Source organism: Rhinopithecus bieti, unplaced genomic scaffold (assembly GCF_001698545.2).
Source record: "Rhinopithecus bieti isolate Rb0 unplaced genomic scaffold, ASM169854v2 scaffold_42745, whole genome shotgun sequence".
Classification (NCBI taxonomy): Eukaryota; Metazoa; Chordata; class Mammalia; order Primates; family Cercopithecidae; genus Rhinopithecus; species Rhinopithecus bieti.
The window spans coordinates 7,167,000-7,192,413 of record NW_016819184.1 but is presented as its reverse complement, the minus strand read 5'-3'; the positions used below and the strand labels follow the sequence as shown (position 1 = coordinate 7,192,413).

The following is a 25,414-nucleotide window of genomic DNA, read 5'->3' as shown; positions in this document are numbered from 1 at the left end:
CAGCACTTGAATTTCTGGGCACTGGGATAACTCCATTGGAGAACATGCACAGCTCAGTCCATGCCCAAAGGTTCTGGAAGACAGCCCTTAAGGATAACATGTTGAAGAACAGGCTTCTGTCAATGTCTATGCTGCTGGAGAACATTGACTGGAGACCCAGAAACCTTGGCCTTCTGGAAGAATTCAGAACTTCACTCTGACCTCAGATCCTCTCCCTTTAGGAGATACAGGAGAGAGTGAATTTTCCTGTCTCTTCTAGAATCCAATTCTGGTGTGGCCCTGAGGCTGGTGAATGGAGGTGACAGGTGTCAGGAGTGGAAGTCCTATACCAAGGCTCCTGGGGCACCATGTGTGATGACAGCTGGGACACCAATGATGCCAATGTGGTCTGCAGGCAGCTGGGCTGTGGCTGGGCCATGTCAGCCCCTGGAAATGCCCAGTTTGGTCAGAGCTCAGGACCCGTTGTTCTGGATGACGTGCACTGCTCAGGGAATGAGTCCTACCTGTGGAGCTGCCTCCACAACGACTGGCTCTCCCACAGCTGTCAGCATAGTGAAGCCACTGTCATCTGTTCAGATGGGCCTCTATTTTAGTGCATGGTTTTCTCCATGACAAGGCTTCTCTTTGCACTAGCCTCCTCCCAGCCTGAGCTTCTCTTCTAGATGGCCAGTTTCTCTGATACCTCAACAGGGCAAGAACATCAGCAAATGTTGTCGGTGTCTTTGACTTTTATGGGTAGGCACTAGCTTCTTCCTTACATAGGTTCCTATAGCAAACAAGGGTTCAGTCCACTTTCAGCTGTAAGAATGAATTCTTCAAACACCTTTTTTTGAGATTAACCCTTAATGTTTATGTCTACTGTTCCACTCTCCTGGATGACTCTTGGGGAGCATTTCTAAGTGACAAGGTGGGGACAGACACTCAACATTACTCTCGCTCATCATCCTGGGCACTGGGACTGACTCATGTTTTCTTCTTTTCCTTGCAGCCACCCAAATAAATTCTACTACGACAGGTGAGTCTGCTCCACCCCAGCCTAGCAATATTTCTCTTGGAAATTCCACCCTCTCTTGTTTCCAGAAGTAGGAGGAGTAGGGTAAGTTCCCCCTGAGGGGTAATTTCTCTCTAAGGACTCAGACCTTTGTTAGGGTGATGAGCTGAGTTCCCACTGCCATCACTCTCATGTCTGGCTCACCGCAGAGAGCCCCTGTGGCCTCCTGCTATTGCCTGCTGATAGTGCTAAGTGCTGGCAGAGATGCTGCTGCAGAAGGAGGCTTTGGTCCTCCCATTATTTCAGATGAAAATAACTGTCTATATTAACCCATGGAAAATTAGGACCTTCATTTTAGAAACATAGCCAAGCCATACTTCTGCACGTATTTGTCAAATAAAGAATTCTTTCACTTTGAGGGAGCCATCCCCAACGTGTTTTTGTGCCACAGTGAAAATATCCTGGGCCAAATATGTTGGGAGGTGCTACGTACTCTAAACCTTACTGGCCATGAACAGTGTAAACTGGAATGGTGAAGGCTCTGAGAAGTCCTGTACTAAGGAAAAGGATTTAACTTTGTCAGTCAAACAAATGAATATGGAATGGAAAAATTATCTAGTAAATTCCTAAACAGCTTCATTTTTTGTTCTAGATTGGTGGCATCCAACAACTACAACCACTACAAGTAAGTATCACGTTTTCCACCCGAACCATAGGTCATGCATTTCTTGTCCTCAAGCTTGGCTATCCATGAGTGAATGCTCTGCCCCCACCCCAGCCTTCCTCAATCTGCACATAGCCCTGGCCTGTCCCACTACACCCTTCATCTCTTCGTTTGAATCAATGAGATAAGTATTCTTAAAATAATCGACTTAAAGGCTTTTATTTTGGGGGTATCTCTAAAGCTTTGGGAAGAAGAAGGGAGACAAATAGTAAATGGATAATTTTACTACAAACTATGCTTTTCCATGTCATTTTTATTTCACTATATGGATATGTTTCAATAGATTTTCATTGCTTTTAAAAAACAGTAGGACTACTTTTCTGTGTTATTAAATCTTTTCTCACAATCATTTTAAGTGCCTGTATTGTGTTCTGCTATAGAGATATGCCATGAATTATTTGACAGATCCTCAGATACTAGATATTTGTTTGTATTTCTTCATTACTGTAAATGATATTGTGATGAAGAATATTTTTATAGACAATTTTTTTTGCATATCTCACTAATTTTTCCTTTAGGATATAAATGGGTGTACTGGACTAAAGTCAACATCAACATAGTGCCTGGTACATAGAATGTACTTCATACATACTAACTTTTACTGTGTTAGGTATTTTAAGATCTTGCTGTGTGTATGGTCCAACTACCATCAAGAATGGTTGTAAAATTATGGAATGATGTAAGAGACAAAGTGATCTTCTTCCTCAGAGCTCACAATATTATTTAATACCCAACCAACTAGAAAATTACAGTTGTGACAAGTGTCTCCAAGGAAAAGTTCAGTGTGCAAAGAGGAAGTATTAGTAGAGATCTTCCTTGACTGGGGGGTTAGGGGAAGTTCCTTATGGAAGTGACATTTAAGCTGGGAGTTAACAGAGGAGCAGGTTCATTTGCTGAAGTGTCTTCTAACTAGAAGGAATGCTTTGAAGGCCCTAGGCTGGGAAGGAGCTTGGCTCTTTGAAGGAGGGTGGGGTGGGGGCAAGGAGGGACTGCAGGAAATCTGTTGGGTGAGGCCAGATCATTCAGGGCCTTGTGGGTGGGTTAAGACTTCCATCTTTATCCTAAAGGTAGGGAGGCTGTGGAAAGATTTTAATCTTGAGAATTAGCTAATTGGAAATATATTTGCAAAAGATCATGTTTATCTTTTCTGCCAAACTGCATTTCCTGAAGGCAGGGGCCGTGTCTGCCTTTTCCATAATGTATCCTTATTATGCAGCGTTGTGTCTGCCTTTCAAGAACTATTTATTGAAAGAATAAATGAATGAATGGATAAATTAATGAATACATACATAATTACTGTTCGCATCTTGGCATACATTCCATGCACTATACACACACACACACACACACACACACACAGTATGGCATGCTTTATATCCCATTGTATAACCCATCATTTTCATTTAAGTGTATATAATACTTTTTATGACCTTAAAATTAGCATTTTTATAGCATTGAAATTATTTGTATAGAAGAAGGTTTAATGACTACACAATTTTCCACTGTATAGATATACCATCATTTAGTTAAACAGTTACTAATTGTGGGACAAAAACATTGTTTCCAATTATATTTTATAATGTTAAGTGACTACATACAATAGCATATTTTATAACCATTTCTATTTAATGTTTAGAAATATGTAATTCGTATCCTTGCCTCTGAAAGTTTGACTTTATCCTTAATTATTTCCCAGTGTAGAAATAGAATGGCTGGGCAGGCCACACGATCTTCAAGAAACACTGTATTCCCACCAAATGGGAGAACACATTTCTGTCTCATAAGGGACTTGTACCTAGGATATGTAAGTGACTCTTGTAGTCAATGATAAAAAGTCAGATAACCCAACTGAACAATGAGCAAAAGACCTAAAAGATATTTCTCTACAGAAGATTCACAGATGGCAGAGAAAGCATTGGAAAGATGCTCAATGTCATTAGCCATCAAGGACATGCAAATGAAACACCCAGTAGGTGGGTCGTAGTCAGAAAGCCAGATCATAGCAAGTGTTGATGAGGATGTGGAGAAATTGGAAACCTATGCATGGCTTCAGGGAATGTAAAATGGTACAGCCACTTTGAGAAGCAGTTTGGTGGCTCACCAAAAGGTTAGACCTGGAGTCACCATATGACCCATCACTTGAACTCCTAGGCATATACCCAGGAGACATGAAAACATATGTCCACACAGAAACTTGTATGTGAATGTTCAGGACAGCTTCATTCGTAGTAGCCAAATGTGAATGCAGTGCAAATGTTCCTCATGGTAAATCAAGAAACAAATATGATACGTCCATGCAATGGAGTATTATTTGGCAATAAAAATGAATTTAATAGTGGCTGGACGCGGTGGCTCATGCCTGTAATCCCAGCACTTTGGGAGGCTGCGATGGGTGGATTGGCTGAGGTCAGGACTTCGAGACCAGCCTGGCCAACATGGTGAAACCCTGTCTCTACTAAAAATACAAAAATTAGCTGGGCGTGATGGTGGGTGGCTGTGATCCCAGCTACTTGGGAGGCTGGGGCAGGAGAATCGCTTGAATCTGGGAAGCGGAGGTTGCAATGAGCTGAGATCATGCCATTGCACTCCAGCCTGGGCTACAAGAGCGAAACTCTATCTCAAAAAAAAAAAAAAAAAAAAAAAAGAATTTAATACTGATTTATGCTACAACATGATGAACTTTGAAAACACATTGAGAAGTAAGTAAAAAAAGACTACCATATTGTACAATTTGTTTTATATGAAATGTCCAGAATAGGCAAATCTGTAGAGACAAAAAAGTAGATCAGTGGTTGCCAGGAATGGAGGGTGTTGAGAAGAAATGGGGAGTGATTGCTGATGGGTACAAGGTTTCTTTTTAGGGTGACGAAAATAATCTAAAACTGTGGTGATTTCAGAGCTCTGAGTATACTAAAAACCAGGGATTTGTCCCCTTAGAAGAAGTAAACAAAGAGTTATGAAAAAGAAAAAAAAAAACGTTTTAATTTATATCACTGAGTGTGCACGTTTTAAATAAGTTTTTATTGCTATAAACCACCAACAAAATGTTTGACTGTTTAGTATTTATCCCTTTCTGATAAATAGCAATAGCTAATATTGCTGGGTGCTTATGTGCCTGGCACTCTCTAAGAGTTTATATAGACATAGAAACATATCTCATGTTTATGTGTAAATGTTCATATATACATATCTTATTTAATACCCATAAGAGTCTGATGAGGCAGATGCCATTACCACTCTCATTTTTCTGATGAGGAAACTGAGGCAGAGAGGTTAAGTAACTGGCTCTGGATCATGGAGCTGATGGAGGCAGAGCCAAGATGCAAACCCAGGCTTCTTGTTGCAGAAACCCTGCTCCTAACCCAACGTTGTGCTACTTGTGAATTGACAGAGTCCTGTGCTCATGGAAGACGCTAGGGAACACCTTGTATTATGGAGAGCTCTCCACGGGCCAGCGCTGTGCTCAGCCAGGAGTATCCCACGTCCCTGTCTGTAGCTGATTGAACAATGATAGCAGTCACTTTGTTGCTTTCTTGGCATTTTTGCTAGAGGTGACACATGCTCCCTCTGAAGCTTAGGTCACCTCCTCCCAGAGGATTGCTGTCCAGGCCCAACAGGGAAAGCAGACTCGAATCAAAGCTCCTAATGTTGGGCCACCTCGAACCAGGCCCAAGAGAGGGGACTTGTTTACAGGGAAAGTTAAGTCATGTTATAAAGTGCAGAAGATGAAACTGGATGATACTTACACAGACGATTGCTTATCACAAAATACCTGAAGACCTGGTACAATGGAGATGTCCCCTCTCTCCTCTCTAGGACCCTCTTCAAATTGTGGTGGCTTCTTATTCAGTGCCAGTGGAACATTCTCCAGCCCATCCTACCCTGCATATTACCCCAACAATGCTAAGTGTGTTTGGGAAATAGAAGTGAATTCTGGTTATCGCATAAACCTGGGCTTCAGTAATCTGCAGTAAGTAATGCCTGGTCATCTGATGAGGGGTGAGTCCCTCTTTAGCACACCCAGTGGTTTAGACTGTGTCCTGGGCTGGGATGTTTTTCACTCTTGTGTGCTGTGGACAAGCTTTTGGTGGCTTTGGTTCTTATCATAAAGAATCAAGGAATACTGATGTCCTTTGACTTAATTGAGGAAGAGCTAGAAGAAAAACCTGTATTCAGTGGCATCACTCGTAAAGTCCAAACTATTTAAAAAATGGAGGGCCAATAGGAATTTCAATGTTGACTTGAATACATTTTCTCCATACAGGTTGGAGGTGCAGTATAACTGCAGTTTTGATTATGTTGAAATCTTTGATGGATCATTAAATAGCAGTCACCTGCTGGGGAAAATCTGTAATGATACCAGGCAAATATTTACATCTTCTTACAACCGAATGACTATTCACTTTCGAAGTGACATCAGTTTCCAAAACACCGGCTTTTTGGCTTGGTATAACTCCTTCCCAAGCGGTAAGTGCACACTAGACCATGCCTTTGAGGCTTGGTGGATTTACCCAGCTGCCTCTTTGGGGGCATCATGGTTCCCCAAGGAAATCAAAGAAGGGCCTCATCAATGCATTGCCCATTCTCCTTCTCTTGGCACTGACTGTGTGAGCCTCAAGGAGGGGCAGGCCCTTGGGAAGGCAGCAAAGGGTACAGACTGGGGGGTCACACCTGGCCTTGGGTCTGCCACTAACTTTCCGGGGGACCTGGTGACTCTCCTTGCAGAGCCACCCCTCTCTGTCTGGAGGTGAGGAGATCTGAGCTTGGCGATGTCTGGAGCCCCTTTCAGCTCTGCATGGAGTGGTCCAGTACCTCCACTCCAGCTTTTCCACATTTCTATTTGATGACTTTGGAGGTGGGGAAAGGCCTGTGGGATGCTTGGCCTTTGAGGTTTGTTGTGGGACATTTGTTGTGGGAAATGGCCATGATTTCCCAGTTAATGTGTCTTTCAGATGCCACCTTGAGGTTGGTCAATTTAAACTCATCCTACCGTCTATGTGCCGGGCGTGTTGAAATTTACCATGGTGGCACCTGGGGGACAGTTTGTGATGACTCCTGGACCATTCACGAAGCTGAGGTGGTCTGCAGACAGCTGGGGTGTGGACGTGCAGTTTCAGCCCTTGGAAACGCCTATTTTGGTGCTGGCTCTGGCCCCATCACCCTGGACGATGTAGAGTGCTCAGGGACGGAATCCACTCTCTGGCAGTGCCGGAACCGAGGCTGGTTCTCCCACAACTGTCGTCACAACGAAGATGCTGGTGTCATCTGCTCAGGTATGGCCCAATGCCATGGAAGGCCCATTTCACCTGTAACCTGCTATAAAGGGAGAGCTTAAGGCCAGTGGCTGATGGTGTCTGTGGCCCAGGCAGGAGCTGGTCATGTGTGCTCGTGGCCTGTGCACTCCAGAAGAGCATGCAGGGGGCTGCTTTATCTTTGGCCAGTTTCTGGACCCAGGGCCATTATGCCGAACACTCATCTGACGAAAGGACCTCCAGCAATGATTCAACTTCTTTATGCTTCAGTTTCCTTGACTGTTGAGTCGGGGTGGCTATGATAGTACTTGCTACCAGTGACAGTTGGGATGATTTTAGAACAGTCATGGTCAAGGAGAGAGTGATGGGTGTTATGACCTCAGCTGTAATCCTGATGACCACAAGTATGACGGGACTTAGGGAGCATCTGGGGAAGCTGCGAAGGCTTCTCAACAGCAATTGCTCGGTGGACCGGGGGGTCCTCGGCGAGGGGGTCAGGTTATGAGCTATGTACGTGTATCTCTGCCTCATTCTGGCCCCTCCTCAAAGCCACACGTCTGTGACCTATGCTTTTCTTCTATTCCTTTTCAGGAAACCCACTATCGACACCTGGTAAGTCCCCCCGATTTCCATTCCACTTCCCTGGTCTCCAGATCTCTCCATTGCTGCTGCCTAGACTGTGCATGGCATGTTGCTCACTCTCCAAGGAGTTCATCTGTGGTGCCCTCCTCTACAGCCCCTGTCCCCTCCCCTGCCAGCCACCAGGACGGTGTGCCCCTCTCTGTGCTTCAGTGGCTTGGCCCACCTAAGAGTAGGATCTCCAGCCAGTCCCAAGGTGAGGCCTGCCACCTGTCAGATTTGCCTGTCCTCGCAGACACCAGACCCTGACCAGTGTTGGCCAAATGGGGCCCACTGCATCGCTAAGCTCCTCCCTACCTGCTCCTGAGCTGCTCTGAGTGTTCCCAGCATGGCCCTGGCACTTGAGGTCTTTCCTTTCCAATACCACCTCCCACCGCTGCTTGCCTTGTCATCTTCTGGCCTCCCACAGCGGCAGCTTCAGGCCTGCCCCCTCATCCATTCTCCACTGTGCAGCCCCTTCAAGTGATTCCTCAGGGTCTTCTGGTGGTGACCCCCTCCTCAGCACAGCATGACTGCCAGGGTTCCCTATGCTTGGTGCCCTCTCACCCTCTGCTGCTGCTCCATCCACATGGAGGTTCCCAAATCTCTTCCACCTGGGTGCAGTTGCACCTGCTGTTCCTCTGCCTGGGACACCCCGTTTCTACCTCTTTGCCTGCCCTCTAATTACTGCCCTTTTTTCCCCACTCCATCTGGGGCAGGGGCCAGACTTTCAGGCTCCTCTCCTTCCCCAGGCTTTGGTCAATCTCAGCCTCTTCCTACTCTGCTGGGATTCGCTCTCCTCCAGACCTCCCCAAGGGCAAGTGAGCTCCCCAAAGGCAAGGCCTGTGTCCAGCTCCTCCCTGTGGACTCAGGCTTGGCACAGCATCTGCACAGCTCACGAGCAGTTGACAGCTGTGCCAGGGATGCCGGAAAACTGATCCTGATCTTTTCTTTTTGTCAACAGCTCCTTTTCTCAGCGTCACCAGTCCAAACAGTAAGTTCTGAGCTCCCTGATGAGTCTGTGGCAGAGTGGCCTGGAAATCCCCCTTTCCATTTCCTCAGTGACAATGGGGCTGGGGAGGAGATGGCTTCCCCAAAAGTGGTCTCCCTGCCCCGCCAGCCCTCAGTGGATGGTCCAGATCTAGGCCACCTCTTGCTTTTATTTGGTTTCTGTCTTGGGAATTATTTTTTAAATTTTTAAAGTAATTTAAATTTAAAATAGTCCCCAGGTGACTGTGCAGTGTGCTCTGAGGGTCCCCGACATTCCCATTTTTTGTCCTGACAGCAAATTATTCCTGTGGAGGGTTCCTGTCCCAACCATCAGGGGACTTTTCCAGCCCATTCTATCCCAGGAACTATCCGAACAATGCCAAGTGTGTGTGGGACATTAAGGTGCAAAACAACCACCGTGTGACAGTGATCTTCAGAGATGTCCAGTAAGTGTGCGCCAAGAAGAGTGCCTTGGGGCCTCACAGACCTTTCAAGAGGGAATAAATGGTACTTAGAACATCAGGAGAGATGTTTGCTGGAAGACATTTCTGACCTAGCCCAGAGGCATCCCGTGGAGAGTTGGGGAGGGGGCACAAAAGCCTTGGACTGGACAAAAGATCTGGTTTCAAGTTCTAGGTCTGCCACCAATTTGCTGTGTGACCACAGGAAGTCACTCAACTTTCCTGAGCCTCAGTCAAAAGAGGGGAATAAAATACCTGGTCTCCTCACCTTATTGGTTACTGGGAAGGTCACGAGAAAGAGAGAGGAGAGAGAGGGAGAGAGATGTGAAAATATTTACAAAATGTTGTCCAATGGAAAAGATGGTTGTTAAGTAGTAATGATAGACTTAGGGGCAATAATAGCACAAATAATCCTATTAGCAACCACACTGGTCAGGTATGGTGCCTCAGGCTTGTAATCCCAACAGTTTGGGAGGCTGAGGCAAGAGGATCACCTGAGCCCAGGAGTTCAAGACCAACCTGAGCAACATAGGGAGACCCCCATCTCTATGGAAAAAAAAAATACGAAAATTAGCTGGGTGTGGTGGCCTGCACCTGTAGTCCCAGCTACTCAGGAGGCTGAGGTGGGAGAATTGCCAGAGCCCTGGAAGTTCAAAGTTGTGGTGAACTATGATCGCTCCAGTGCACTCCAGCTTGTGGAACAAAGCGAGACCCTATCTCAGGAAAACAAAACAAAAAGAACAATTGTATCGGTTTTGTGGAACCCTTTCTCTCCACTCTCTCCTTTCTTCATGTGAGTTCCCCAGGGATCGGGCAGAGATGGAGGAATTGCTGCTGCAGAGGGTAGGGTATCTGCTCTGCATCCAATCACAAGTAGAAATCATCGTTTTAAGCAGAGGGGACATTACTAAAAGCACTTTTCTTTTCTTTTCTTTCTTTTTTTTTTTTTTTTTTTTTTTTTTTTTTTGACACGAAGTCTCGCTCTGTCACCCAGGCTGGAGTGTAGAGGCACGGTCTTGGCTCACTCTAACCTCCGCCTCCTGGGTTCAAGCGATTCTCCTGCTTCAGCCTCTCAAGTAGCTGGGATTACAGGCACATACCACAATGCCTGGCTAATTTTTGTATTTTTATTAGAGATGGGGTTTCACCATGTTGGCCAGGCTGGTCTTCAACTCTGACCTCAGGTGACCCTCCCACCTCGGCCTCCCAAAGTGCTGGGATTACAGGTGTGAGCCACCATGGCTGACATCAAAAGTACATTAATACATGATTTATCCAAGGAGGTGGGTGGCCCAGCTGACCGCGAAGAGGCACCAGTATTTTCTAGTGTCCTGAACGAGGGGCTACACTAATTTCTTCTCTAACAGCCACTATTGAACAAAATAGTTTGCCCTGTTGATTTCTGTTTGCAGTGGGTTTTGGAGTCTCTGCTTTAGTAGTTCATTTGGGATTTTGCAAAAGATACATCATTTTATTCTCTTTGTCATTACAATACAAAGATTGCACTTAAAACTTATGCAGTCCTATGGGAAAAGGTTGACCATGACTGGTTCCTCTAACCAGCATCTTGACAGCAATGACCATCACCATTTGTGACATTTTACAAAGCCCTTTTCTGTATGTTGTTTTATTTGAGCTTCACCATAGCCCTCTTCAGCATGTATGGATCAGATTGTTTGGCCTTTGTAAATAGGAAAAGCTTTAGAGAGATTATTTGACTTGCCCAATATTTATTCAGTTATTTATTTCTCTCACTATGAACTCATGCATATTGATTTTATTCTGTGGGGGCACCAGGGACTTTTCGATAGAAGAAAAATGGTCTAGATCAGGATGCGAGCCCTTCCTTTCCTGATGTAAAGGGCTGACACGTGAGGGGCTGTAGATGTCGTATTTGTGACTGCAAAGGGCAGGACTGAGACCCAGGCATGGAGGTTGAGGGAAGATGAGACTCTCTTGATTTAAGGAGACCTATGGCTTTCTTTTCTTCAATTTTCTTTTCTTTTAGTTTTTGAGACAGGGCCTTGCTCTGTCACCCAAACTGGAGTGCAGTGGCACGATCTGGCTCACTGCAACCTCTGCCTCCCGGGTTCAAGTGATTCTCCTACCTCAGCCTCCTGAGTAGCCTCCCTCACACTACAGGCTTGTGCCACCACACCCAGCTAATTTTTGTATTTTTAGTAGAGACAGGGTTTCACCACATTGGCCAGGCTGGTCTCGAACTTATGACCTCAGATGATCCACCCGCCTCGGCCTCCCAAAGTGCTGGGATTATAAGCGTGAGCTACCGTGCCCAGCCAGGGAGACCTATGACTTTCATTGATGAACTTTGTCAGAGTTTCTGGCACAGAGGTGCAACCCCACCCTGAGATATGACCCCTGTGTCAAATTCTGGGAGGAAATGAAGCCAAATGGTGTTTCCTGTCTTTGCAGGCTTGAAGGTGGCTGCAACTATGATTACGTTGAAGTTTTCGATGGCCCCTACCACAGTTCCCCTCTCATTGCTCGAGTTTGTGATGGGGCCAGAGGCTCCTTCACTTCCTCCTCCAACTTCATGTCCATTCGCTTCGTCAGTGACCACAGCATCACGAGGAGAGGGTTCCGGGCTGAGTACTACTCCAGTCCCTCCAATGACAGCACCAGTAAGTCCCCTTGTGGGAATGATCTGTTGGGACTGGGGACATCCTGAAAGCATCTGTGGCTCAACTGTCCTGTGGTTGTGAAATAAGAAATGAAGGAACCCTTTCAGGTCACCAGGGCTTGATTTTCAGCTGAAAGGGGCCAGGAGTAGTGGGCCTCAGGACTCTGGCTGCCCAGAAATGAAGTCAGGACTAGAACTAGCTGAGAGGTGCTGATTGGCCTTTCTGTGGTCAGCAGAGACTAAGTGGAGGGTCCCAGATGATGCTCTTAGTGGAGAGTGATGAGTCAGTGCCAGAGGCAGAGGTGACCTCTTGGCTTGAAACCTTGTGACCTTCTCAGAGTGTGGGACACTGTGTCCATGGCCTGAGACCTAACACATTTGGCTTCTATCTGAAGATAGACTGAGCTGGGTGGCTGGAAGTGGCTGAGATAAGGTCACTCAGCCACTTCCAGCAGAGCCTGTATGGCTATGATTTGAGTTGCTGTATGGACTGATGTATAGATTGGCCAAGGGCCAGGCAAGGTGACATCCAGGGTCTCTTATGCAGTCAGGATTAAAGATTGACTTGCTTCATGGCTAAGAGGCCTTGTTTCATGACATTCCCACAATTTGACCATGCAGTTACTTTCCTTTAGAGATAAATGGTAAACATTTATTATGGTAAACAAAATGGTAAACAAATATTATCTATAAAGGATAAATATTCCACTTATTGGCCAAACATTCCACTTATTTGCAAATGCTGCCTCCAATTCTCCATCAGAGAAATCCCGAGTCCACGTGCTCTCCCTGGGCTTTCATAAGGATGGGGCTGACTTGACCCTAGGGTCCTTGAGGGATTGCAGTGAAGTCTGTGCCCACACCCTGGGTGCCCACCCTCCCTGTCAGCCACCCTGGCCTGTGCACTTTTTAAGTGGAAAGGGCATCTGACTCCGTAGGACTTGTGGAGTCCGGGGCAATGACTGAGTGCCTTATCTGTCCTTGTCGATCAGACCTGCTCTGTCTGCCAAATCACATGCAAGCCAGCGTGAGCAGGAGCTACCTCCAATCCTTGGGCTTTTCTGCCCATGACCTTGTCATTTCCACCTGGAACGGGTACTACGAGTGTCGGTCCCAGATAACACCGAGCCTGGTGATATTCACAATTCCCTACTCAGGCTGCGGCACCATCAAGCAGGTAAGCCTGGGGCTTCCCATTCCATTTCTCAGTGCACGCGCTTTCTTATAGTGGTATGTGCTGTGCTTCTTGAATTCTGGGGATGCAGAAATTATGATTTTGGCATAATCAGGACATAATTGGAATAAATGAAGATAAAAAACGTTTGGTTTTTTTCCATCAGCAATAACAACAGCAGCTCCTGGAGCAGCTCCAGATTTTGCAGGGCCTGAAGCTTATACAGTTAGGGTTGGGGGTGAGGGGCAGGTGTTGAGAGGGGCAGGGGCCTCATTAAGTCAAAGAGTGCAATATCTATGAACTTTTATAAACTTTGTGACAACGTATGGCTGTGCAAACACATTGCCAGGCCTTGGATGAGGCCCGCACATTGCACCAGGCGGGGAAGAGGGGCCTGAAAGCTGCAGCTTCATTAGCTCCACAGTCAGTTGGCCTCTGCAGCTGCCATTTGTTGAGCTATCACCATCTAAGATGGCCCCCTGCATCCAATTTTGGGTGAAAGTGAAGCCAAAATGGTGTGTCCCTTCTCTATAGGCTTGAAGGTGACTGCAACTATGGTTATACTGAAGTTTTCAACAGCCCCTACCACAGATTTCTGTGATTTGCCTGGGACTTTGCAGATTTTAGCATAGAAAGTCCCACATTCCAGGAAATGAGGCAAACGAGGACAGTTAGTCACCCTACAAGTGGCAGATGCTGTGATTAGTCCTTGTCACACTCCCCCAGTGAAGGCTCGGCCTTAATTGTGTTGGGTTCTGGCTTGCTGTGAGTTTGGTCAGTGGAAGTCAGTTCACTGAAGGTGACCATTGTTCCTGTGCCCAGTGTGTAGCCTGGAGCTTGCCACCTGAGCAGCCCTGCTGAGAGCCCTTCACACCTGTTCACACCTGTTCCCACTCATTCACACCCATTCACACCCATTTGGAGCAGCCAGACAATTCTGTCAGCCCTGTTTCTTCTAACTTGGCTGATTATGCACAGCACATTCTACATTCTTATTCCTCCACTTATTCATTTATTTTTATTTTAATATTTTAATAATAGGTTCTCATTCTGTTGCCCAGGCTGGATGCCCAGGCATGGGTGCATCATAGCTCACAGCAGACCTGAACTCCTGGGCTTAAGCGATCTTCCAGCCTCAGCCTTCAAAGTAGCTAGGACTACAGGCATGCACCACCACACCCAGCTAATTAAAAAAAATTTTTTTGTAGAGGTGGGATCTTGCTATGTGTTCAGGCTGGTCTCGAACTCCTGAGTTCAAGTGATCCTCCTGCCTTGGCCTCCCAAATGCTGGGATTATGGACATGAACCACCGCTCCTGGCCTCCTCTATTTCTTTAAATAACCATATTGCCTATCACACTGAGTGCCTCAGGGGCAGGGCCAATGTTTTGTTCATCTTTGCAACCCCCAGTGCCCCTGGTCCTGAGCCTGAGAGTTGATATAGTGTTATTAATAGCTCATACAGATATCAGACACTGAACTAAGTGTACTATATAACTTTTCAAATTCTCAGGACAACTTTATTCCCACTTAATTATGAGGCAACGGAGGCTTGCAGAAGGTAAGCCACTTGCCCAGGACCATATGGCCATGAGCTGCGAGTCTAGGACACAGAGGTAGGGTTGTACCATCCATGGCTGGAGCTTCCCACAGCTCCACCAGGCTGGCCTGCGATAATGAATCTTAATCTAAAATTAGAACTGCTTCTTCTGACCAAGAAATAAATCTGCACTCCACATTCATTGGAGTGGATTCAGAATTTACCTCCATCGTAGGCAACATAGGCAAATGTGACGTCCATGCAAATGATCATGTTAATGTACAGGGTTCAATGGGAAGCACCTGAGAGTATCTTTGAAAGACTAAGAAAGGTCATACTGTCACGCGCATCTGTGTGAAAAGACCACCAAACAGGCTTTGTGTGAGCAATAAAACATTTTAATTACCTGGGGGCAGGCGAGCTGAGTCTGAAAAGAGAGTCAGCGAAGGGAGATGGGGTGGGGCCGTTTTATGGGATTTGGGTAGGTAGTGGAAAATTACAGTCAAAGGGGGTTGTTCTCCAGCGGGCAGGGGTGAGGATCACAGGGTGCTCAGTGGGATAGCTTCTGAGGCAGGAGAAGGAATTTCACAAGGTAGTGTTGTCAGTTAAGGCAGGAACTGGCCATCTTCACTTTTTTGTGATGTTTCAGGTACTTCAGGCCATCTGGATGTATACATGCAGGCTCGGGCTCAGAGGCCTGACATTCCTGTCTTCTTATATTAATAAGAAAAATAACGTAAAATAGCATTGAAGTGTTGGGGCAGCGAAATTTTTTTTGGGGGTGGTATGGAGAGATAATGGGCGATGTTTCTCAGGGCTGCTTCGAGCAGGATTGGGGCAGTGTGGGAACCTAGAGTGGGAAGGATTAAGCTGAAGGAAGATTTTGTGGTAAGGGGCGATATTGTGGGGTTGTTAGAAGGAGCATTTGTCATATAGAATGATTGGTGATTGCCTGGATGCAGTTTTGTATGAATTGAGAAATGAAACGAAAGACACAAGATCTGAATAAGAGAGGGAGGAAAACAGGTATTAAAGGACCAAGAATTGGGAGGACCCAGGACATCCAATTAGAGAGTGCCCAAGGGGATTCAGCATAATTATTTGCTTGGTTGGTGAGTTTTTGGGCTCTATTCTTGAGTTTTTTTATGTTGTCGTATGCCAGGCCAGATTGATTTAGGTAAAAACAACACTTTTCATTAAAATACAGAGTCCCCTTTTTTTAGTAGTGAGTAAGTTGGGGCTTCGGCGATTTTGGAAGAAAGAGAAATGCAAAGCCAGCAACTGTTTCTTAAAGAAGGATTAGAAACGGCTAGGAGAAAGTGAGAGAGATTGATAGTGTGGTGGAGATAGCTGGGGAGAGGTAGAGGGTGGCATAAGAATGGGAACAAGAATAAGATTGTGAGCATAAAAGTAAAGAATAGGACTTCATCAGGGTGAAAGTATTGGAGCATACTTCCTGTCAGCAAAGATTATCTATCCACTTTAAGAGAGACTTAAGGGTGGTGGTTTAAGATAAAACCAGGACATATCAGTTATGATGGTTTGAAGGAAAAGTGTAAACCGGCAGTGTAAACAAGGGCAAGGTATTTATGAGTAGTTGAGAATGGTGAATAGGAGTATGACTAGACAGAAGACCGTAGGGATGACAAGTTTTTGGGGTGCAGTTCAAGTCGGGCTGGTGTCTGAAATGAGACTGAGGCCTAACAAAAAGGAGCGTCCATACAGGAGCTCAGATGGGCTGTACCCTGTAGCATCCCAGGGACAGGCTCTAATTCTGAGAAGGGCAAGAGGTAAAAGTACTGTCCAGTCCTTTTTAAGTTGGAGACTGAACTTGGAGAGGTGTGTCTTTAAAAGACTATTAGTCCGTTTTACCTTTCCTGAAGATTGAGGACAGTAAGGGGTATGAAGGTTCCACTGAATACCAAGAGCCTGAGAAACTGCTTGGGTGATTTGACTAGTAAAGGCTGGTCCGTTATCAGACTGTATAGAGGTGGGAAGGCCAAACCGAGGAATTATGTCTGACAGAAGGGAAGAAATGACCGCGGTGGCCTTCTCAGACCCTGTGGGAAAGGCCCCTACCCATCCAGTGAAAGTGTCTACCCAGACCAAGAGGTATTTTAGTTTCTTGACTCTGGCATGAACTGGTTTCCTGAACTGGAACTGGTCAATTTCCTGAACTGGTCAATTTGCCAGTTCTGGGTGGGAGTAAATCCCCAAGCTTGATGTGTAGGGAAGGGAGGGGGCCTGAGAAATTCCTAAGGAGTAGTAGGATAGCAGATGGAACACTGAGAAGTAGTTTTTTGAGGATAGATTTTTATGATGGAAAGGAAATGAGAGGTTCTAAGAGGCAGGCTAGCAGCTTATAACTTACATGGAAGAGGTTATGAAATGACGACAGACTAGAATGGGCCTGTGAGGCTGGAAGGAGATATTTTCCTTGGTCCAAGAACTATTTACCTTGTGTGGGAAGAGATAGATAGGTGGCAGTTTCAGTGGGGGAGTAGGTGAGAGTGAGTGATGAGAAGGAGAAAAACTGGCCATAAGGGACAGAAGTTGGAATGCTAGCTGCTCCTTTAGCTCCCTTATCAGCATAAGCATTGCCCTGAGCGATGGAATCTGACTTCTTTTGATGGCCCTTGCAGTGAATGACTCCAGCTTCCTTTCAAAGTAAAGCAGCCTTGAGAAGAGTTTTTATTAAAGAGGCATATGATGGAGGACCCTTGGTAGTGAGGAAACCTCTTTCTGCCCATATAACAGCATGGTGGTGCAGGATATGGAAGGCATATTTAGAGTCAGTATAAATATTGATGTATAGTCCTTTTGCAAGAGTGAGGGCCTAAGTTAAGGCAATGAGTTCGGCTTGCTGAGAGGTAGTGGACGGGGGCAGAGCAGTAGCCTCAAGGATAGATGTGGAAGATACTATAGCATAGCCTGCCTTTGCTGGTGAGTAGTGATTAGGCCTGGTGGAACTGCCATCAATAAACCAAGTGTGATCAGGGTAAGGAACAGGAAAGAAGGCAACATGGGGAAATCGTGAATGTCAGGTGGATTAGAGAGATACAGTCATGGGGGTCAGGTGTGGTATCAGGAATAATTTGGGAAGCTGGATTGAAGTCCAGGCCAGGAACAATGGTAATTGTGGGAGACTCAAGGGGTATGAGTGAATATAGTTGAAGGCGCCAGGGAGCAGAAAGTATATGCATCAGGTGTGAGGAAGAAAATAGATTTTGGAGGTCATGAGAACTGTAGAGAGTGAGTTGAGCATAGTTTGTGATTTTGAGGGTCTCTAAAAGTATTAGGGCAGTGGCAGCTGCTACACGCAGACATGAGGGCTAGGCTAAAACAGTAAGGTCGAGTTGTTTGGAAAGAAAGGCTACAGGATGCAGTCCCAGCTCTTGTATAAGAATTCTGACTGCACAGCCCTGTACTTCGGCTGTATGTAACGAAAAGGATTGGGATGAGTTAGGGAGAGCTCATGTGGGAGCAGCTTTTATGGCTGTTTTTTAAGGATGGAAAGGGGAGTGAAGAAAGGATTTAGGATTTATGGGGTCAACTAGCATTTTTTTTGTGAGTTTATGTAATGGTTTAGCCAGGATGGTAAAACTAGGTATTTAAAGGCAGAAGTATCCAACCATGCCCAGGAAGGAAAGGAGTTGTTGTTTTGTAGAAGGGGTTGGGGTTTTGGAGATTAGCCAGACATGATTAGCAGGGAGAGCACATGTGTTTTTATGAAGAATTATACCAAGATAGGTAATGAATAAGGAAGAAATTTGGGCTTTGAAGGGGGATACGCGATATTCTTTTGAGAATAGATGTTGGAGGAGCAGAAGGGTGTCCTGTTGGGAAGATTTGTAGGAGGGGCTATAAAGTAGAAGGTTGTCAAAATATTTAATAAGGTGAGAAGCAGATGGATGGAAAGAAAGTAAATCATGAGAAAGGGCTTGGCTGAAGTAATAAGGGCTGTCCCTAAAGCCTTGCGGCAGTACAGCCCAGGTGAGCTGCTGGGACTGATGGGTGTCAGGGTCAGTTCTGGTAAAAGCAAAGAGAGGCTGGGACGAGGGGTGCAGGGGAATAGTGAAAAAAACATCTTTAAGATCAAGAATGGAATAGTGAGTTGTGAAGGAAGGTATTGAGGACAAAAGAGTGTACGGGTTGGGCACCAGGGGGCGGACAGGCAAAACAATTTGGCTGGTAAGGTGCAGATCCTGAACTAACCTGTAAGACTTGTCTGGTTTTTGGACAGGTAAAAGGGGAATTGTAAGGAGAGTTTATAGGCTTTAAAAGGCCATGCTGTAATAGGCGAGTGATAATGGGCTTTAATCCTTTTAAAGCATGCTGTGGGATGGGATATTGGCGTTGAGCTGGGTAAGTGTGATTAGGTTTTTAATGGGATGGTAAGGATGCAGGATCAGTCACCAAGGAGGGAGTAGAGGTGTCCCATACCTGTGGATTAAGGTGGGGAGATGCAAGGGGAGGATGCGAAGAAGGTTTTGAACCGGGGAAGAGCGCAGCAATCGGGCATGGCTATAGCCTAGGAATAGTGAGGGAAGCAGATAATTTAGTTAAAATGTCTCCATTTGATAAGGGAGCTGGGCAGGTGAGGATAACTTAAAAGGAGTGCATAAAAGAATGTTGTCCAAGTTGACATCAGAGATGGGGAGTTTTAAGAGGTTTAGAAGCTTGGCCATCAATACCCACAACAGTTATGGAGACAAGGGAAACAGGCCCTTGAAAAGAAGGTAATGTGGAGTGGGTAGCCTCCATATTGATTAAGAAGGGGATGGATTTACCCTCCACCGTAAGAGTTACCTAAAGCGTCCATGATGGTCCAGGAGGCTTCCAAGGCGATGGGGCAGCATCAGTCTTCAGCTGCTAAGCCGAGAAGATCTGGGAAAGAGTCAGTCAGTCAGCCTTGGGCCAGAGTTCCAGGGACTCTGGGAGTGGCGGCCGGGTGAGCTGGAGAGTCCGATTTTCAGTGGGGTCCTGCACAGATGGGACATAGCTTGGGAGGAATCCCAGGCCGCGGGCATTCCTTGGCCCAGTAGCCAGATTTCTGGCACTTGAAGCAAGATCCTGATGGAGGAGGTCCTGTAGGAATGTTTGACCACTGCGGCTTAGGCATTTTGAAGTTCTTGTTTGCTGGAGATGTAGCTGGGGTTTCTCTCACAGTGGAGGCAAGGAATTGCAACTCAGAAATGTGTTGCTACTTAGTTGCCTCTATTATTGTACACCTTGAAGGCGAGGTTAATTAAGTCCTGTTGTGAGGTTTGAGGGCCAGAATCTAATTTTTGGAGCTTTATTTAATGTCGGGATCAGATTGGGTAATAAAATGCATATTGAGAATAAGCCTTCTGATCCTTCAGGGTCTAGGGCTGTAAAGCATCTCAGGGTTGCTGCCAAACAAGCCATGAACTGGGCTGGGTTTTATATTTGATGAAAAGAGCCTAAACGCTAATTGATTTGGGAGAGGTCAGATAAAGAAAAAGGAGCATTAACCTTGACTATGCTTTTAGCTTCCTCTTTAAGAGGAAATTGTTGGGCGGGTGGGGGAGGGCTAGTCGCGGAATGAAACTAAGCTGGATCAGATGTGAGAAGGGGAGGTGATAGAAGGATTATAGGGTGGGGGAGAGGAGGCTGAGGAAGAATTGGATCCTGATTCAGTCAGGTGGGGAGCGACCTGAGGAGTAGCAGTCTGGGTAGGAGGGGAGAGGTCAGATGGGTAGGTAGAAAAGGAAGATTGAAAAGACTCAACGACCCTTGGGGTTGGGACTGAGGGGACAGGCGGGAGGGAAAGAAGGAGGATTTGGGACGAGTCGCACTGGGAACAGAGACTAGGGAGTCACGGATGATGTGTAAAAGAATGCCTGGACGTCAGGCACCTCAGACCATTTGCCCATTTTACGACAAGAATTATCTAGATCATGTAGGATGGAAAAATCAAAACTGCCATTTTCAGGCTATTTGGAACCACTGTCAAGTTTGTAGTGGGGTTAAATGGCATTGCAGAAGAAAATAAGGCATTTAGGTTTTAGATCAGGTGTGAGTTGAAGAGGTTTTAAGTTCTTGAGAACACAGGCTAAGGGAGGAAAAGGAGGAATGGAGGGTGGAAGGTTGCCCATAGTGAAGGAGGCAAGGCCAGAGAAAAGAAAGGATAGAGACACGAGAGAAGGGGTCGGGGGTGCTTGCCCCCCAGAAAAGCAGTGCTTGCCACTAAGGGTGAAGGATCAAGGCGGGCATCCCTGCAGTGATCAGACACCTCTGAAACGTGGGATAATCCAGCAGGCATCCCCACAGTGATTAAACACCAACGGAAGACTGTCTTCCTGAGTCTGTGACTGATGCCGGAGTTTTGGGTTCACGGATAAAACGTGTCTTCTCTGTCTCTACCAGAAAAGGAACTGAAATTAAGAGAAGGCAGAGATTGAAGGAAGGCGCCAAGATTGAAAAGAGAAAGAGGTTGAGGGACAGTGAGAGAGGTTGGGGAAGAGAGTAAAAAGTGGCCACTTACCCGATTTAAAATTGGTGAGATGTTCATTGGGCTGGTTGGTCTGAGGACCAGAGGTCATAGGTGGATCTTTCTCATGGAATAAAGAGCAGGAGGAGAGGGGATTGATCTCCCAAGGGAGGTCCCCCAATCTGAGTCACGGCACCAAATGTCACGTGCATCCATGTGAAAAGACCACCAAACAGGCTTTGTGTGAGCAATAAAACTTTTTAATCACCTGGGTGCAGGCAGGCTGAGTCCAAAAAGAGCGTCAGTGAAGAGAGATAGGGGTGGGGCCATTTTATAGGATTTGGGTAGGTAGTGGAAAATTACAGTCAAAGCGGGTTGTTCTCTGGTGGGCAGGGGTAGGGGTCACAAGGTGCTCAGTGGGGGAGCTTCTGAACCAGGAGAAGGAATTTCACAAGGTAATGTCATCAGTTAAGGCAGGAACTGGCCATTTTCACTTCTTGTGTGATTCTTCAGTTACCTCAGGCCATCTAGATGTTTATGTGCTGGCTTAGGCTCAGAGGCCTGACAATACGGTTTATTGTGGTCATATGGTTTAAGTCATATGATTTATTGTGACAACTGTTGGTACTGAAATATAAAGCAAAAAAAAAAAATTTTTAAGACAGTTTAGAGTCAGAAAATGTAGCTAAGAGCAGGTGGGCAACGTAGAACCCCTTCCTGCGGGTCTTCCCCAGACCTGGAACCAGAGTGTGGGCTCTGGCATCCTCTGCTGCCTCATAGCTAAAGGACAGGCACGTGCCATCGCCATCTCTGAGTGATTCTGGGAGGGGTGGAAGTCTTGCTGAATCATGTCCCTCTCATTCACACCCAAATCAGCTGTGGGATTCCCTTAGCAGGTGACATGTGCCTGACTCTGCTCTCTCGCCTGCCTCTTCTAGGCAGACAATGACACCATCGACTATTCCAACTTCCTCACAGCAGCTCATGTGGCACCATCACGTGGCATCATCACAAGGAGGAAGAACTTCCGTATTCACGTCAGCTGCAGGATGCTTCAGAATACCTGGGTTGACACCATGTATATTGCTAATGACACCATCCAGGTCGAGGAAGTCCAGTATGGCAATTTTGACGTGAACGTTTCCTTTTATACTTCCTCCTCTTTCTTGTATCCTGTGACCAGCCACCCTTACTATGTGAAGCTGAACCAGGACTTGTACGTTCAGGCTGAGATCCTCCACTCTGATGCTGCACTGACCTTGTTTGTGGACACCTGCGTGGCATCACCATACTCCAATGACTTCACGTCTTTGAATTATGATCTAATCCGGAGTGGGTAAGGAGTGTCTTTATGCGATGACCTTAAATCTTTACTTGATAACTCAAACATGAGTAGCCCTAAAGGCTTGAAGAATGCAAATTTTGATGAACTGCAGTTCCCAGTACTTCAAGCTTAACTAGATCCCTTTCTACATGTAGTAACATCCTGTAGCTTTTACCTTTGAGGTGATTTTACTCTGTGTTCTGTATCACATCCCTGATTTCTCATCAGGTAGGATGACCATGTATCACCTCCACTTAACATCTGGGGAGGTGGGTGTCTGGAAAATAGAACAGCTCAGCAGTGTTCACTCAGCAGGTTAGCTGTAAACTGGGATTAGACTCCAGGTGACTGAACTCCAGCCATATGGTTAAAAAGACCTACATATAGTGGGAAAAGCATTGATTTGCAGCAGACCAAGTTGAAATGTCAGCTCTGCCACATGCCAGTTGCCTGATTCTGGGCCAGTGAAAGCACCTCTATGGCCCAGCTGCTCGCCTGTCAGGTAGGGATAATGACACACACATCGTAAGGCTGTTGGGAGGATGAGATGAGAGAGAGTGGACGGGGCACTGAGCACAGACAGTGTGCGGCAGGTGGTGCACCAGGAATGTGCACTGAAGATGGCAGGAGCCCTGCTGCCCTCCTTCAGTCTGGGAATAGAAGCTCTGGGAGTCCATGGTTCTAGTCAAGCTCAGGAAGTGCAGAGGTCAGGCCAGGAATGTCAGGCTGGGGCCAGAGGGTCTCCAGGCTGGGCTGCTCTACCACAGCCCAGCTTCCTGGGATGACTGCACGTGGATGAGGTGGGGTTTGACTCTTCTACACTCATGACAACACCATGATGTGCAACTCCAGCCCCCTCTGAAGTCTCTGTTGATGGGTGTGTACCACGCTTCTTGGCTTACAATATAGACCTGGACACTTCAGTAGCCATTGCCTTCCAAGAGAATTTATACCAATAGGGTAAAGGGTTCTGCTAGGAATTAGAGGTGGGTGGATTCAATTCAACACCCCCTTGATATGCTAAGCATAGCACCTCTTTCCAGGCATAGTGTGAACATATATCAGTTCAGTAAGCAGGTGTTGAGGCTCATCTTGTTCACAGTCTATGCAGTTTGTTCAATTCACAGCAGCCCCCTTGGTGGCTGAGAGGAGGGGAGAAAGCTTAACCAGATTCCCTTTGTACAAAGAGTCATAAGGTGACATTTAAATTTGTGTGAATTGATTGACATTAATGAAAACGAGTGGGTGACTTAGTTCTTCCCTGCCAAAGGATTCTTTCTGGTCAAATCCTGCCATTTATATATGACAATGCAATTTGCTGGGAAGATGGGGATGTGTGTGCAGGGGTAGATGCACCCTGGCTATACCTGGAGCACAGGGACTTATAGGCTATCCCTGGCCATCAACAAGATCATGCACCTGGATGTACTTTAGAATGACCAGGGCTCCAAACACACCCTGCCCAGGCCCCACCCATACATTCTCTGTATTTGGCCTGGTGGGGCCTGGGTTACATTTAAAAAATCTTGAGTGATTCTAAGGTGGACTCTTGGCTGTGGCTTTGCTGTGGCATTCTGGTCTGCCTGAAGCCCTGAATGGCAGGGTTTGATGGCAAATACAATGACTGCCCGGGGGCTTCTGAGTGACCCTGACCTTTTCCCCCAGTGTCCCACCTCTGAACAAGCCTCCAGCTATTTTGATTCCTCCTTTGCCACTAAGGGAGCTACTGTGGAAAAAAAAATCTTGGTATTTGAGAGAATCTGGGTTGCCTATGGAGGAAGGAAGGAGGCTCTAGAAGACAGAAGGAGGGGAGCAGATCCTGGCCGGGTTCCCAGGCTGAGCCAGACTGCCCTGGAGACCACACCCACCACCCATGAGAAATGCCCATTCTAGGCCCATGGGCCAACTTTCCTGGCTCTTCTGTTTGCTGCACCCTTCAAAATCCCACCAATCTATAATAACTGGGTTAGTGTGAGCTGCTTCTTCCATATCTTAGGAAAATTCCTGTAAGCATATCCTTAGGTTATTTTCCTTCTGACAGTGGCTGACAGGAGGTGCCCAAGGGAATGAGGAAGGGGTTGATATCAGGGTAGGGGCTACTGGAGGGTTCGCAGGCCAGTGTGGAAAGTACAGTTGCATAGGGCTCAGGGCAGGCTGACGAGGGTCAGGAGAGAGAGGCCCTGGGAGAGGGAGGGCCAGGGCACTGTACTCAGAGTGCAGCCCAATGAGACCTTGCCTGGCCCTGACACCAGGAGAGAGAAGGGAAGGTCATTTCCTTTTCTGCTGTGTCTCAGGGTCCCGCTCCTGGGCGCCAAACTCCAGCTACTTCCCTGACTCACCTGGCTTACCTGGGTACATGGAGCGTGTGGTCATTGTGGAATTAGGCCCCAACCCACTGTGCAGTATGGGGCCTGCTTGTCTATCGGGAAAACCCCCGCAGGCTTTGCTACCTAAAGATGGCGGTGAGGTACCGGAGCTGCCAGGGTTTGTCTGCAGGCCCCACAGCGAGTGTCTGATCCACACGTTCTGACAGAAGGAAAGTCAGGTGTGCAGGAGGCAAGGGCAGTGAGGACAGGCTGTGGAGTTCCTCACCTGGCATAACTGAGTCATGAAGGAAGAATTGGGCCTTGGTGAGAGCTAAAGGGTTACTGTTTTCTTCCAGATGCGTGAGGGATGACACCTACGGACCCTACTCCCAGCCGTCTCCTCACATTGCCCGCTTCCGGTTCAGGGCCTTCCACTTCCTGAACCGCTTCCCCTCCGTGTACCTGCATTGTAAAATGGTGGTGTGCAGGGCGTATGACCCCTCTTCCCGCTGCAACCGAGGCTGTGTGATGAGGTCCAAGAGGGATGTGGGCTCCTACCAGGAAAAGGTGGACGTCGTCCTGGGTCCCATCCAGCTGCAGACCCCCCCACGCCTAGAAGAGGAGCCTCAGTAGGTGGTTGCTCTCAGACCGCACTGCCCACCGGGGCACAGACCCCTGACTCTCGGGGACTTGTCAAATTGAGCTCTACACTGTGCTGCACCTGGTCATACAGAGTTGAATCAGACCTGGTTCCTGCCTTCTCCAAGGCTCATGGTCCTTAGAGGACCCATTGCAGGGCGAGGTCAAGAGAGTTCTGACCTGGATGGCCCATAGACCTGATGTCCCAGAATCCATGCTTCTCATCTGCGAAATGAAAATGTCAATACTTACTTCTTAGCACTGTTGAGAGGGTTACATAAAAGAATTTTGGTGAAACTGC

At 46.8% G+C, this 25,414-nt stretch overlaps 1 protein-coding gene across 1 annotated transcript; it reads left to right on the top strand.

Annotated features, from left to right (window-relative positions):
• The first annotated feature begins 347 nt into the window (after positions 1–347).
• Positions 348–25,414, top strand: LOC108519539 (deleted in malignant brain tumors 1 protein-like). Its single transcript, XM_017858615.1, has 13 exons — positions 348–543; positions 908–1,015; positions 1,644–1,676; positions 5,532–5,685; positions 5,980–6,182; positions 6,668–6,988; positions 7,559–7,579; positions 8,550–8,579; positions 8,871–9,021; positions 11,470–11,678; positions 12,670–12,854; positions 21,783–22,180; positions 24,831–25,414. The coding sequence occupies exons 1-13, from the start codon at positions 348–350 to the stop codon at positions 25,105–25,107; spliced, it is 2,286 nt and encodes a 761-aa protein (XP_017714104.1). The 3' UTR covers positions 25,108–25,414.